Genomic DNA, 16404 nt, shown 5'->3' with positions numbered 1-16404 from the left:
TCTCTTGCCCTGTCCTACTGTCTGATAAAGTAAGTGGCCATGCGTCCCTTAGCAGAACATTTCATAGTTCTTTGTTTGCAAGGTTCTAGATTTATAACATCAAGATTGAATGACTCACGGAAATGATGTGGCTTATAAGTGTGTCCCTCATCATGTTAATTGTCCCAATGGTAGATTGGAACTCTGTTTATGGTTTTTTCTCAAGTCTTCTCGAACTGACTTAGATTTTCAAACCATGTCAGCTCTGTAAGTTACTTGTTGTATAAAGTAATACTTCTTTATTTGTACTAAATTTACTTTTCTTCCATTTTCAAAAGATCTTCCTCACATTCATAATATCTTGATGTATGAGAAATGATCACTTTATACCTCTCATTTGTTTATCCTAGCAAAACACTTTTCACTTATTTGTTTTATATATTTATATCATAAATGTCCATGTTTATCTAGGTAGGAAAGTTCTCTAAATTTAAAGCCTAACCTTTCAAACCAATTGCTTTTTCTTCTTAAGAAGTATGATTTTGCCTGGGCATCTTGCAGTTTTTCAACAATAAGAACTGTATTCAGCCTCATAGAACCAGTTATCTTGTGTTTCAGTACAATAGCAGAACAAGGTTTCTGTTATTTCAGTATCTTTCTTGTTGAAGTTCAACATTGTTGACTATTTAAATCTATTGTGTTTTATATCTTTAGAAAGCAGTTCATAATGGCTCTTCTATCCTTCTGCCATGGTGTCAGCGATAAGTTGGAACTCACCGTCCAACAAAGCTTTTAGAATTATTTTTACTTCAGCCTTGCTTGTATTTGAAGGTTATCGACCTTTCCTTTCTGCCATCAAACAGCCTCAAGAGATCTTCTTGCACATATTTGCTGTCAGGATGAACTTTATTATATAAGAAAGAAAGCCAAAAAGCTTTACAGGGACCAAACTTATGATGCTGGTCGTTGTGATTAGTTCTAACTAATGGAGAAATTAGTTCTTTCTAATGGAGAAAACTAATCATGAATAATTCTGTTAGAACTCTCAATAGATGAGTAAATTCCAGACAGATAGACACCAATATCCTTCTCAGGCTGTCAAATTGCCCACTTAATCTAGAGTAAAAAGTAAAACAGTTGTTTGATCAAGCATTTGTAGGGACCTGATAACAGAGCTATACTTTTTGGGTGTCTGGAGAAAAAGTTTCATTGGAAACACTGAATGATGGATTAGAAAGAGCTTGAGGCTACCCAAGATCAGAGACTTGGGTACTTTTACGTTCTCCATGACTGAGGCTCTTAACTTACTCAGGATTTGATTTTTAATATATTATACTAGGAATATGCAATGAATAGAATACGATAAATTTATTTTTATTAAAAAATTACATGAAAACTAAAGCATGTTATATGTGTAATGTGCATTATGAGAATTCATCGAAATTATGGCAAGAGTTTTATCTCAAAGAGAGGTCATTTATTTCTGAAGATAATATGTAGTAAGATAAGGGAAAAACAAACTTTTGAATGCTAGTTTTCAGGCCTTCCTGAAACCCAGTTTGAATTTTCCCTCAGAATTCATTCCAACTCTGATTGTAACCCACAAATTTTGTTAAAACTTATCCCTTTGCACAAAAGAGTATGGATATGTGTAAAATTTCCAGATGTAGACTTATGTAATTAGCTTAGTAAAATCAATTATAAAATGGATAATGCTTTTCATGAAAGAAGCAGAACTTTGGACTGGGCGTGGTGGCTCACACCTGTAATCCCAGCACTTTAGGAGGACGAGGTGGGCAGATCACGAGGGGTTCGAGACCAGACTGGCCAACATAGTGAAACCCCATCTCTATTTAAAACACAAAAATTCGATGGGCATAGTGGCGAGCACATGTAGTCCCAGCTACTCAGGAAGCTGAGACAGGAGAATCACTTGAATTCGGAAGGCAGAGGTTGCAGTGAGCCGAGATTGTGCCACTGCACTCCAGCCTAGACAACAGAGCGAGACTCCATCTCAAAAAAAAAAAAAAAAAAAGGAAATAAAGAAAGAGAGAAAGAAAGAAAAGAGCGAAAGAAAGAAAGAAAGAAAGAAAGAAAGAAAGAAAGAAAGAAAGAAACTTTAATGAAGGCTATTGTATGAATACAGCAGGAAATACTTCGTTCCTATGAGAAAACAAAATGGCTGCTGAAGTGACATGACATTGTGAGCATGCCCGGGATTATGCCACAATTAAACGGTATGCAAATCTGTGCACACTGAGCATGGTGAGAAGGGTGAACTGAGGAAAAGATATAACATAGGAGGAGGTCTAAGCTCTGTTAAAAATAGCTTCTATTGAATTCCTAGGCATACAGTAAGAATTGCTCATAATATCCAGATTATACAACTTGCCTATAACACATTCTTTATTTAGCAATTTTTTAAACAAGATTGGTTTCTCATTTCCATAATTTATTTTACATTTTTATGTTTTAAAAGGTTGATATTAACAAGTCTGAACATTTCAACAAGGCCTACCAAATTGAAGATGTAGAATGAAAAGTTGATGATCACATTTTCATCTAGATAAATATTCGTAGAGTCAAATAATACTATATGTATGGATATATATGTGTGTGTGTATGTGTGTGTGTATAGATATACACACACATATGTGTATAACCAGTTATGGTTTTTACACATATATGTATAATCAGTTATGTGTATATAAGTACATATAGACACATATGTATACATACATATATACACATATACACACGTGTATATATACATATATGTGTGTGCACATTTAATTCTTCCTCTTATGACCATTTTTTCATCTTTTGTCAAAAGTCATTAAGATCATATGGCTTCATATTTTCAGCCTCACTGCTGAATTTCCCATCCCCTCAAGCAGCCCCAGACAATATTTTCACAAGTATAAGAAATATGCCTATTACTTTCCCCAGTTCCTCCTTTGGTGTGGTGCTCAAATAATCTTAGCAAACTAGCTTCAGACACACACAGACCTTCAAACCCAAGTTGCAGACTACCCATTTATTAATTTAAAATGGATATTTTAATTTTTGAGGAAATCAGATAGTCAATACAGTGTGACATATGACCCTCATTTTACTATTTATCTGTGGGAAAAAATATTTTAACATCACCTTCACAGAATTATAAAGACTAACACAGTAATATCTCAAACAATGAAATATTAATGAAGATTTCAGTTATTGTGTGTGCTCCAATTCATGATTTCTTTATTGGAGAGAAATAAACTCTTTTTAGGCCATGACAGTGAAATATAAATTTGATACAGCAAAATTGAAATTTCCAGGCCTTCAGAGAATGTTTGAAAACATGGTTTAGATGGTTCAAGGGAAGAGGGGAAAAGATAGGAAAAGAGGAGTAGATACCAAAAAGAAAGGGTCATAGTAAAAAAAAAAAAAACCCAGCATGAGAGATTCTTGAATTAGTCTTCATTAGCACAGAGTAACAATAGTAGTAGTAGTAGTAGTCGTCGTCGTCGTCGTCGTAGTCATAAATAGTAGAAACTGAAAAGTTAGGCAGTGTGCTGAGTAATTTAAATGCATTCTTTTGTTCGAACTTCACAGTAACTCTGTTCCATTTAATCATAATAAATGAGTTAATGTCTCATTTCACAGAGAGGAAACAGGCTTAGAGAATTTAGATTCCTTGCAGGGATCAAGGGATCAAGGAGCTAACAAGTGATACCAGATTCAAATTCCAGTCAATGTAAGTCTAGATCTAGATTCTTTATCCTTTCTGAGACACTGACCCAAAAGTGTGAGAGGTAGAATTTGAAAAGGCAAAAACAGCTCAGAACATGTCTCCATACCTGAGACTTCTTCGCTTCTATTTGCCGACTTAGATTTTTACACAGGTGAAATTTGAATGGACCATGTTTCTGCTTCATTAAATGTCTAATGCTCTTTAAGATGTGCATTTGATATGATTTACTATTGAATATTATGTTTACCAACATACCAAACTTATCACTACCACCACGCTCACATCACCACCAGTATCATCACTGCCTTGCTTCTAATCTAAAACATATTATGTGTGGCTTTCTAGCACTAAAAGAAGCAATCCATTCCAAGAAAGAAAGAGTAAGTCCTTTGATTTGACCTAGAGATGTTTCCTATTTTGCTTTCCATGTATTAGTTGCTATGTCCTAAAGTTAAATTTGTTTTCTTCAAGGACATTATTATTTTTTAAATTTCTGTGTGTGTGTCTATGTGTGTGTGTGTATGTGTGTGTGTAAGGGGTACTCAGGAAAACTGAAAGAAATATATATATTTCCTTTGTGCATATTTATTTTTAAAATATTCAGAAGTTTATATTCAGTGGAAGGTGGTAATTTTCATAGTGAAACTATTAATATTCACTTATGCAAAACTATATATTCAACTACTGCTACCTATTGAAAGGGTAATGAACAAGGAATTGGAGAAATATTTATTCTTTGTCTTCCTATCTACATAAGCATTCTACTTCTTAGTTTTCATGGAAAATTTTTAAATTAAAATCCTATAAAAAGAATGCTCCTACACTGATAAAATGTCTCACTTGATTTTTAAGTAACTATTTTTAGGTCAGAAGCTATCAGATGATCTGGAATTCTAAAGTTCTACACTTCACTCTTACTCTGAAACTAACATGGCATCCTTTCTTGGTAAACTTAAAAATGTGTACTTCCTTAATTATATATTCCTAGCTTTTTTTTCTCAAAATGTTAAAATAATGGTGTCAAAACCCATAGTGGTTTAAGCATTTTTAGATGTCTTCCAACTAAGAATATTTAACATTCATTGTCTCTTTATGTCAGTGTTTTTTGAAGTATGGTCTGCTGACTAAAATTATAATTACTGTAGATTCTTATGACAAATTCAGATTATGGTTGGCTGATTTAGAAATTCCAAAAGTATTTTAAACGTTAAAGACTGAGAAACAATTCTGGAAGTCAAATTTCCTAATCATATAATGGTTTTATTAAGGAGCTTCAACGTATTTGAATCTGAACATGAAATGGTTTTACTTCTTTCCGTCCCTCTCCTTGGCCACTTAATATCAAATATCCTTTCTTTGTTTCATAATGATATCACTGTCAGTTATCATAAATTTTCTGAAATTCAAATTATTTAAAAGTAGGCTGTATTCAGTTTAAAACTCAAATTTCATAATAAGCTTAAAGATCTTCTCTTCCCAATAAAGGCCTGACCTATGGCTTGAAGGATATGGAATTGTCCATCTCTTACACATCCTTTAACTCCAACACTGGTATTCAAGATGGGACACAGGCTCTTCATGTTTCCTCATTCCTGTTGCTTTAGGGAAGATGGGGAATGGGAGAAGTTAAATGTCCTGATTTATCTGGTACCCTGGTCAGAGCTCTTTCTTGGTTGGTTGTCCTGCCTCTCCGGCTATTACTGAGCCACCTGTGCGATGCTGCCTCTCCTGAGGGGTGCATGGCTGTTCTTTGAGGGCCCTGTTGTGCCTCCACACTGCATAGTTCTCTGAGTCAGAGATTCAACTCTGCCAGGCATCTTCCAGTTCCTCCACTCCTGCAACCAGCAGTCAGTCCTTAATGGGGGTCCTGGAACCCTAACAAATCCCTCTTGAGTCCTGGCAAGAAGGCTCAAACCCAGCCTACTCTTGTAATATGCACTTACCTCACAACAGCATCACAGAACATTACCACCTTAAAAGACAGAAGGCCAGACTACCATGGGCTACTCTATTGCCAAACTTCACTGCTTTTCTATTTTCTGTGATGAGCTGGACCCAGGGGGGAGAGAGCAAGCCAACTGCCCAAACAGATGCCCCAGCAGGGGTGAGGTAGTAGTTCCTCCTTGTAGAAATTCCCAGACTTTATGAGGGGTTTTCTTGGAGTCTCCTTTACTTGACTTAGGGAGGCAGTAGTATTGGTGAGGAAACACCCTTACCTCTCCTTCTGAGATTCACTTTTAGCACAAAAACTGCACTGTCCTGGCCAGGCTGCTGATGCCCGTAATCCAAGCTCCCTCCTTGGGAGGCCAAGGTGGGGAGATGGTTCAATGCCAGGAGTTCAAGACCAGCCTGGCCAACATAGCAAGATTTCTTTTCTACCAGAAAAACAAACAACAACAAAAAAAGATAGCTGGGCACGGTAGCATGTGCCTCTAGTCTTTGCTACTCTACGCAGGAGGCTGAGGTGGGAGCATTGCATGAGCTCAGGCGTTTGAGGATGCAGTGAGATATAATGCACCACTACACGGCAACCTGGGAAACAGGGTGAGACTCTGTCTCTAAAAAATAAAGACGATGACAAAAACAAAACAGGAACCCTGGACTCCCTGACCTCGCTCGCCATCTGTCTTCCTAGGTCTACCTCTGTTATAGATTATGGAAGTAGAGGGCTAGATGTTTGGGAACAGATAGGGTCCTGATGCCTCCTAGTAGGCCTTGGAAGGAAAAGTTTGGTTACAATTTTCTGTAAACTCTTTTCAGAATGTGGATACTTGGGGTCCTTGTTTTCATCTTTGTCTGAGTTTTAAGTATAGTGCGGAGAACAGGAGCTGCCCCTTAACTGAGTGCCTCTTAGCGGTCCAAAACAAGTGGGTTTCTACTGAATAAAAGAATTCCTTTAAATTTCTCTTTGAACAGAAGCAGATTTTTGACGAGAGACTACTTTTATATTCCCTGATTTGAAAATCAAAAAACGAAACAATACAAAACTCCAGGAGGGAGGAATGTTTTGTGTTCAGTTATCTTTGTTGATGTGATACCACAACATAAAGCTCGGTGTTCTGTGAAGAGACTTCCAAGGTCAGGTCCCCCACAGCTTTGGGGTTTAAATGATAGACCCCTGGAAGTTGTCATAGGTGAAAAGGTGATGTGCTTTTTGTTTGGGGTTGTTTACTATTGGTGTAAGTACTGACAGTAAGAAAGGGAACGACGGGAGATATGTTTGCAGAGTTACACATTTGTCACATGTAATTGGTGCTGTTAAATGTGGCATCTGAGCATTGCCTACCCCATCACATCCTCACAGCCAGCTTCGCAGGACATAATAGAACCCTCAAATAGCCTTGAGTGAAAATTGTTATGGGAAAGGTAGAAAAAAAAATAGTAAAAACTTCCAGGCATCTACAAATATTTTTAAAATGAAGTTCTCTGACTCATTTGTACTGTGATCTTTCCTTTGTTGGTCCCCACAGTCTTGACATCAATGCTTGTAATTAGGCCTCCACCACAACTCTGAGAAATCATGTCCTCTGTTTATAAACAGCAAAGAGCAATTTTGAAATGTTCCCATTGTGGGAACAAGATAAACATTTTGTGACAGAAGCTCTCTTAATCTTTGTTCTCTTCAGGCTTTTTAGTTACCATGGATAATTTACTATCTGAATTCATTTTTTATTTAGTTAATAGCACCCTCTAGTTTTTCTAAAAGCTTGTTTCTTCAAAAATTCAGTAAATGTTGCCAGAATAAATGAAACTGGCCATTCCGCTACCATGCTCATAACAAACATAAATCCACAGCCATCTGACAGGTATGTGGTGACCAGAGCTATAAAAAGTGATATTTCAATCTGGAACTTAAAAAAAAAGATCCCAACACATTACCCAACAGACATTGATTGGCAATCTTATCTATAGCTCAAGTTTGAACAAAATCATGGCATGAGTTCCCGGTTTTATCAGGATCTCTGTTTTTCCCACACATTTGTGCCTTTCAAAGGTCAGAGGTGAAGTAAGATTTTGGGTGGTCAAGAAAATCAGATTTAATGTCTCCTCCTTGATCTCCAGAGAAACTGTAATATATCAGCATTGTGAGTTTTTGCTTGGTAGTCTTCTTAGAAAACCTTAGAGGTCATCTAGTCTAAACTTCCAGTTGAAGTTTCATTTCCTTTAACCCATCAGATGAGAACAGAGTCTGCTCAGCTATGAAGGAAGTCGAAATAAAACATTGACTTGTACTGAGCTCATAACTTCTTTATACCTCCTTCCCAAAGCCTTTCTTCCTCTATGTAAATACCCACAAGATATTTGAATTTAGCTATTTCGGTGACTGTTAATAATCACATTTGACTTTTCAGTTTAGTAGAAGCAGGTACAAAGATAATGAAGTTTATCTGTAAGACATAATGAAATATAAATGCTCTGGTTAGCATGTACTTTAAAATATATTTTATTTCATGATACATACAAATCTGAAAGCAACCAAATTACAAATTTATTAAGTTGGAATGAATTTTAGAGATTACGCAGATCCGTCTCCACTCACTGCTACAATTTCTGTGGCTTAAAGACAGCCTCTGGATTGGAATCTCTGTTACAGGGTAATCCATTCCAGTTTTAGAGCAACTCTAATTGCCAGAATATTCTTCCTTATATTTGGCCAGAAGCTATCTCTCTATACTTTTCTTATCAAAGATCCAATTTCTGCTTTGTGGAGCAGACCAGAGCAAGTCTGTGCCCTCTTGTACAGGACAGTTCTTCATCTCTCATGGCAGCGATTATGATGACTGCTTTTAGTAAAATTGTCACAATCCTAATAGGAAGAAGCGCTCTTTGGCAATTTATGCAGTTAGGATAAAAATCATACTTTGTAAAAGTCATGTAATCCAAACCTCTAAAGTTTGAAGTGAAATGAGACCTAGAGAGGCTAAGCTGAGATTCTAAAGCTAACTGCTAGCTGAGTTGAGCCTGGCCCCTTGATCACCTAACATAGACTAGCTCTTATCACTGTGCCTTGTGGTGAAAAATTAACTTGAAATGCATTTGTTAAACCAATGATTGTATGCACATATTTAATATCTGGGAATTGGCAGTGTCGAGCAAGACAAAACAAATAAGCAACATTGTACTGAGCTCATAACTTCTTCTTTATGCCTCCTTCGCAAAGCCCTCAGTCTGTCCTCTGAAGCACATAGCTCTGTGCCTTGTAAACTCTCAAGAATAAGAAAATGTTGTCCAAGTGCACTGCATTTAGGAGATTCTGATCCAGTCCTGGTTTCTTCATTACCTAGTGGCATCGCATTATTGTTTACACTGCCTCTTTAGACCTTAGTTTTCTCATGCAGGCTGTGGTTGTCAATTGAATTCTGAGTCTGTAGCCAGGTTAGTAGGAGAAAGCACCATAGGTGTGGAAAAAATGTGAGTCAAGCCTTTTTTCTTACTGGATATTTTAAATTCTAAGTTTCCCACCAGCTCTAAAATCCAGTGCAGGCATCATATCTTACTCAGTTCTGATATACTCCTTTCTCCAATATGGAGGTAGTAAATACTATCATTTTCCCAATTATGTCCCAATTCTATCTGACCTCTCATGAGAGATTTATTTATGAAAGATGACTAAAAGAGGAAACTAGGACATAAATGCTGAATTTAGAATAAAGCAGTTGTCTACAGCCAACTTTAAAAAATACACTATAATTAATATATCTGAAATCAGCTCTCATATGAGTTATAAATTTGAACAAAATATAAAAACAAAACTTTATTGATAATTTTAAATAGTCATTGTTTATTTTCACTAATTAATGATAGAACATCATGTCTGCTATGCTTTTATTTCATTCAACATTTTATTATTAAAATTTTCAAACAGAGAGAAAATGTAAAAGAAATGTAGTTACTCATATATTGCCTGTAATCAATGTATTACAATAATATTTTAAATTATTTTTTCTATCACTGTATTCATTCCTCAATATCAATTTTGTAATTTTTGCTACATTCAAATTAAGTTATAACACTAACTTTTGGAGTTGAGTGCAGAGATACAAGATGTTATCAAACACATACAGTCATGTAATCACCACCACAGGAGACAGCAAACTCTGGACCTGATCTCAGATTGTTTGCCAGTGTTTTAAAATAATTTCATTGAAACACATTCATGCCCATTTATTGCAAAGCCTAAATTATTTGTTCTCTGGCCCTTTACAGAAAAGTCGTTATAATTTTTTATAAATGCCCTTTATCAAATTAAGAAATTTCCCTTTTATTCATACTTTACTGAAAGTTTTTATCATGAATGCATCTTAAATTTTGTCAAATGCTTATACTGCATCTATTGAAATCATCACATTTTTTCAAAAATCTGTTGATGGGATAAATTATGCTGATTGATTTTTAAATATTGAAACAACATTTCATTATCTGGAAAAAACATTACTTGGTCATGATTTATTTTTTTCATATATATTGCTAACTTTTATTCACTACTATTTATTGAGGATTTTTGTGCATATTTATAAGGGCTATTGATGTGTCATTTTAAAGAGTTTTGTCTGATTGTTTATCAGTGTAATACTTGCCTCTTAAATGTTTCTTACTGTTGTGTCTTTGTAAGGGTTTGATTAGCACCGGTATTATTTTTTCTTGAAATGTTTGGTTGAACGCACCATGAAATCAACTGGACCTGAAGGATATTAACTACATGTTCATTTCCTTTAATAAGTATAGGACTATTCAGGTTGCTTTATGTTCTCTTGAGTGAGTTTTGAAGTTTACGTCTCAGGGAAAAAAAAAGCTCATTTAAGTTCTGAAATGTACGAGCATCCAGTTATTCATTCTAGTTGCTTATTATTCTTATAATATCTGTAAGATCTGTATTGATGTTCCTTCTTTAATTTCTGATATTGATCATTTATATCATCTTTTTTGTTAATCATTCTGGCTAGCGTTTTATCAATTTTATTGACCACTTCAAAAAACTAGATTTTGTTTTCATCGATTTATCTTTTGTTTTATGTTTCAGATTTTATTGATTTTTGTTACCTTTGTTATTTTCTTCTTTCTGCTTGTTTTGGTTTAAACTTGCTCTTCTTTTTATAGTGTCTTAATTGAAGGTGAAATCACTGAGTTGAACCCCTCATTCTTTTTTAATAAAGCATTCAGAGCTGCACATTTCCTCTAAGTACTGCTCTAGAAGCCTCACAAAGAGTTTTTAGTTGTGTCTTCGTTTTCAATCTTTTCAAAATATTTTTAATTATTCTCATAAATTCGTATTCGAGCTGAAAGAACTATATTGTTTAGTTGAAAAATATTTGGGGATTTTCTAGGTACATTTAACTATTGATTGGTTGTTTATTTATGTTGTGGTCATAGAACTTACTTAGTATGATTTCAACATATATAAATGTGTTGATGTTTGTTTTAGGGTCCACACTATGGTCTATCTTGGTCAATGTTCCATGTGCACAAGAAAGAAATATGTTTTCTGCTGTTGTCATGTTGTTGATAGTGTTGTTCAGGTCTTCTATATCATTACTAAATTTCTGTCTGCTGGTTCTGTTGGTTACAGAGAGGAATGCTGAAAGCTCCAATTCTAATTCTACTTTTCTTTGTTTCTTATTTCAGTTTTAATCGTTATGGCATCTTGTATTATAGGGTTCTTTTGTTAACCATAAGCACACACAGAATTTTTATATCTTCTTAGCGAACTGGCCTTTTTATTTTTATGTTATATCCCTCTCTATGCCTAGTAATATTGCTTCTTGTGAAATGCATCTACTTTTATATTAATGTAGCCATGGGAGCTGTCTTTTAATTATTGTTTTATGTTATTTCTTTATTTTTCCTTTACTTCTGTGTAATGAAGTAAAGGAATAAATTGTAATAGAGTTGTGCCTGTACTTTTTTTCGTGTATGATCATCTCTGTATTTTCATTAGTGTGTTTAGATCATACATTTCATTGAGTATAATTATGATATGGGTAAACTGGAAGTCTACCCCCATTGCTATTGTTCTTTCCTATTTATTCCATCTGTTCTTCATTGCATTTTTCCTTGTTTGCTTGTTATTGGATTAAATATTTGTATAACACTATTATTTACATTTATGGCTCTCTACTCATATATTTTAAAATATTTAAAAGGATGCCATAATATTTACAATATAAACTATTAATTTATTACATTCTAACTTCAAAAATATTATTCTGCTTTATGTGTAGTCTAAGAACCTTATGATGGTAGGCTTGTAATTCCCCTGTCTCATCTTTTGTGCTAATGTCATTATACATTTTACTTTTACATATGTTGGAAATTACAATATATTGCTACAGTTTTTACTTAGGCAGTAATTATAAGTTAGAAAACTTTTAAATAAAAATATATATTTTATATGTATAACATATCTTCATATGTATATGTATATACACACACACATTTATGGACATAAATCTTCATTTTTAAAAATAAATCTAACTTTCCATCCAATATTATATAACTTCTGGCTTAAAAATATCCTTTTAGTGTGTCTTTTAGTGTGGGTCTGACAGAAATAAATTGTCTCAGATTTTGATTGTTTGAAGAAAAAGTCTTTAGTAAGTATTTCTTAGAGCTATTTGTGTTGTATATAGAATCCTGGGTTAATTTTTATTCTTTTTCTTTCAGCACTTTAAAGATGTCACTCTAGGCCAGGCGTGGTGGCTCCTGCCTGTAATCCCAGCACTTTGGGAGGCCAAGGTGGGCGGATCATGAGGTCAGGAGATTGAGACCATTCTGGCCAACATGGTGACACCCCATCTCTACTAAAATACAAAAAATTGGCCAGGTGGGGTAGTGTGTGCCTGTAGTCCCAGCTACTTGGGAGGCTGAGGCAGGGAAATCGTTTTAACCCAGGAGACGGAGATTGCAGTGGGCCGAGATCATGCTACTGCACTCCAGCCTGGCGACAGAGCAAGACTCCATCTAAAAAAAAAAAAAAAAAAAAAAAAAAAAAAAAAAGTTACTCCATTGCCTTTTATATACTTTTTACACCAGAAGTGTGGTGTCAGTCTTACTTTTCTTCCTTTTTTTTTTTTCTTGGCTGCTTTTGGTATTTTTTCTTTATCTTTTGTTTTTGACGGCTTGAATATGATGCATCATGGTTTGGTGTATGTGGGTACATATGTGTATGTGTGTTTTGGAAAGTTATTCATTCCCCCTATGCAGAAGACTAGCAACAGACGTACGCAGCCTTTATGCCTGAAAATGTACATGTCTCTTCTCTTCTATGTTAGTGTAGAGGTTTGAGGCAGTAAGTCAGGAGTTGAGTTGGGTTTGGGTTTTGTTGTTGCTACGGTCAATTTCAGTGCATCACATGCCTCAGCTTAGGGTGGAAAAGAAGATTATTCTCTACTTTTTTGGAGAAGGTGGTTCCTTCTCCACCTACAGTTTTGACCTTCCCTGTGCATCTGTGCCTCAGAGGCCCTTCCTCCATTGGTTGTCAATTGCTGATTGTTCCCTGGTGTTTGTTGGCCTAGTGATGCAGGGCAGGAAAACTCTCTGATGTCCTCATCTGGGGTCAGACTTAGGCAGGCCTATATCTGAGTGCTAGGGATGGCACTTTCTCCATGATGTATGCCCTCCTTTTCATGGCAAACATGGCAGCTTACGTACAGGGAAGTTTTTCCTGCCCCTGCTCTACTGGTGTTGCTGTAAACCTGAGACCCAGGAGTGCTTTCTATCTCTTCCACCAGGCTAAAGTGTTTGCTCCTTAGGGGAGAGGAGCCTGGGTAGGACTCTGTGCCTCTTCCACAGAATCAGCCTCTTTTCTCCTCCGGGCTTGAACTATAATATTTCCCTTGAGCTTTGGATGGGGTCTGTGAAGAAGAGCATGCAAAACGGTAGAAATGTTCCTTGTGACTGTGGGTCCCAGGGATTCTGGTCTCTCCTGCGACCTCACAGTGAGCCTAATGTCTTGGATGGTACCAGTGTCTCTTCCTTGCATACTCTGCCGCAGGTGAGCTAAGGCTCAAAACGTGGATGCTTTAGAGGAGAGTGCTTATATTTAAAGTTTAGATTCCTTGGTTTCTCATCTCTCTGATGCATGCTTGGAAAATTATAATTTTATAATTTAAATTTTTCTTGAGTCAGTGGAGGGATAATACTTTTCCAACTTTCTACATCCTACGCAGATCTTCAACTCGAAATTTCATGTTTCAGAATATTATCCTAAAGAACTCTCATTGTTTGCTTGTGTTAATGTAGTTATGACATCATCTTTACCCTTTTAATATTTACTGAATCTAGATATTTTGATCTCTCTCTCATCATTAGGCTCTAAATATGGAATTATAAAATTTTAATAAGATAATGGAAATAAAATAATGACCTACACTAATATTTTGTAAGTACTTCATAGAACTTGAAAATAAAGCATTTCCTATTAAAAATTAAAAATATATTTTTCTAGATACAGCTTTAAAGCTATTGCTACATATAAAGTATTTTAATGAATTACCATGAATGCTATAACCATCATTTCTCAAGACTAAAGTCCGGTCTCTGAAGACACTAACTGCTTAAAGAAACACAACAAGGTATTCCACTTATTGTCTGAAACCAGTTATGATTGCTAGATACACTGATTTTCATGATCTTTGAGTCATTTTGACTTGGGAGAAAAATATCTGTCAAGATATCTGCTTTTTAGAAAATGTTATTTTGCAAGGGAAATATATAGTTATAAAGGAGCTACAGTATAACTCAAAAACTACATATCCTTATGAATTTATCAAATGGATAAAAGAAAGTGAGGCTGTCCTAACAACATCTTCCAGAATTAACTTAGTATCTGAAAGTCTTAAAATATGGCTGGGACTCAATATTATTACCTATAAAAAAAATAGAAGTTGCATTCCAGTATAACAATGTGGTCTCTTGCAGCTTCGAGATCTGTAATTGTTAAATTGTATATTGCTTTTTTTTAGTGATTCTATTGAAACCATACTTATAATGAATCTTTCTATAATTGCAGGTTTCATATGGGGAGAAATTAAACAGATGTGGGATGGCGGACTTCAGGACTACATCCATGATTGGTGGAATCTAATGGACTTTGTAATGAACTCCTTATATTTAGCGACAATCTCCTTGAAAATTGTCGCGTTTGTAAAGGTAACTATTATTTATGTTGTTGGTAAAGCATATGTTCTGATTATTAATGACATACTTTCAATTGATATTAATTTTATTAATAAAGTTACCTAGAACTTTTTCTGGATGTAGTATTCATCAGCTCATGGTTTTATTGATAGATATATAGGCATAAAAATACATAAGTAAATGCATAACTTTAATCACAAAACAAATTTTTATAAGTAGAAGTTATCACCCAATTCCCTTGCATCTACTAAGTAGAATGATGTCTCAAAATTATTCACGGTAACTGCTCTAGTTTCTAATCCTTTCTATTTCTACTGAAATTCTACTTCAAACACTGTTTAAATTTTGACAACCCAAATCTATTTTCTTCACTTATAACTAATAGATAAAATTTCATAGACAGATCAAAATATTACTCTTTCAAAGCATTGAAATTATTATTCAGTATAAACTAATACAATTTGATATAATTAGAGCAGAATATAATTTCTTTCTCCTCATCCCATTCAACTTGACAGTGCCTGAAATCTCACACACTCATTACTCCCCCAGATTTTGTACACCATCAATCTTATCCCAACCTCATAATTTGCATAAAACAGTTTTGTTCTGTCATGACAATTGGGATTATTTTGTACTTTGTTGGGTTTCTTTCAACCCAAAGGATTATCTTCTCTCCTTCACTGATTTTCCTTTTCCCCCTTTCCTTTTCTCCTTTCTTTTAAAAAAATTTTTCAAAATGACTACTTAATTAGTAAAAAATAAATAAATAAATAAGAATATCGAATTGGGTATGACATAAATAATGCATTCAATTTAATAATCTGAACTACGAAATTCTAACATGTAGACACACTTTTATTCATTTAGCCTAGTTCTTAAAATAACGCCCTCTGCTTCTGTGGGCAACCTTCAGGTATGACAGAATTAAAATTGTCTGAAGTTGGAAAGGCCATAGTTTTCAGTTAAAATGCTACCAGTTCTCACCAAAATACTAGGGGAAAGCAATTTCTGTCAATTTTATGGAAAGCAAGTATATTTTAAAATGAAAACATAATTTGGTAATTTTATTAATGCATTGAGGTAAATGACCTTGAAAAAATTAAGACAGCAGAAGGTACTCTTTTAACCAAAGGAGATTATGCATCTCTGTAAGAGGTGGGCAGTCTGTGATTAAGCGCCTAGCTCTCCAGTCCCCTTCTTCTGTCATGATCCTTAGATGTATACATAAAATTGTTTAGACCTACTTCTAAAAGTAATATAGGTAGTTTTTTTGTGGTTTTGTGCTGTTATGAAATTCTGGGATTATATCACAATAGCAGTTCTTCTCAAATTTCTAGGTGGATAAGAATCATAAGGAGAGCTTGCTGAAATTCAGGCTCCTTTTCTCCATCACCAGATTTAGGTTAGGCGTACTAGGACAAGGTCCAAATTTGCATTTCTAACAAACTCCCAGTTTATATTGACACAGTTGATCTAAGGAAGACACTGTGAAGAACATTGCATTGTATAGACCTGTTCTACAGCTCAGAGAAATGTGAGATGGAGTC

The 16404-nt window shown here is 34.9% G+C and overlaps 1 protein-coding gene across 2 annotated transcripts in view; it reads left to right on the top strand.

Moving 5' to 3' along the window:
* The window catches only part of TRPC4 (transient receptor potential cation channel subfamily C member 4), a 222597-nt gene that overhangs the window by 169522 nt on the left and 36671 nt on the right, over positions 1–16404 (top strand). For both annotated transcript variants that reach the window (XM_028837185.2, XM_015120957.3), the window contains exon 5: positions 14727–14866. In XM_028837185.2, coding sequence (XP_028693018.1) covers positions 14753–14866 — 114 coding nt within the window. In that variant the 5' untranslated portion in view covers positions 14727–14752. The remainder of the gene's footprint in view (positions 1–14726; positions 14867–16404) is intronic.

The sequence above is a fragment of the Macaca mulatta genome, chromosome 17, assembly GCF_049350105.2.
Source record: "Macaca mulatta isolate MMU2019108-1 chromosome 17, T2T-MMU8v2.0, whole genome shotgun sequence".
NCBI classification, from domain to species: domain Eukaryota; kingdom Metazoa; phylum Chordata; class Mammalia; order Primates; family Cercopithecidae; genus Macaca; species Macaca mulatta.
This window is presented reverse-complemented; position numbering and strand designations above follow the sequence as displayed.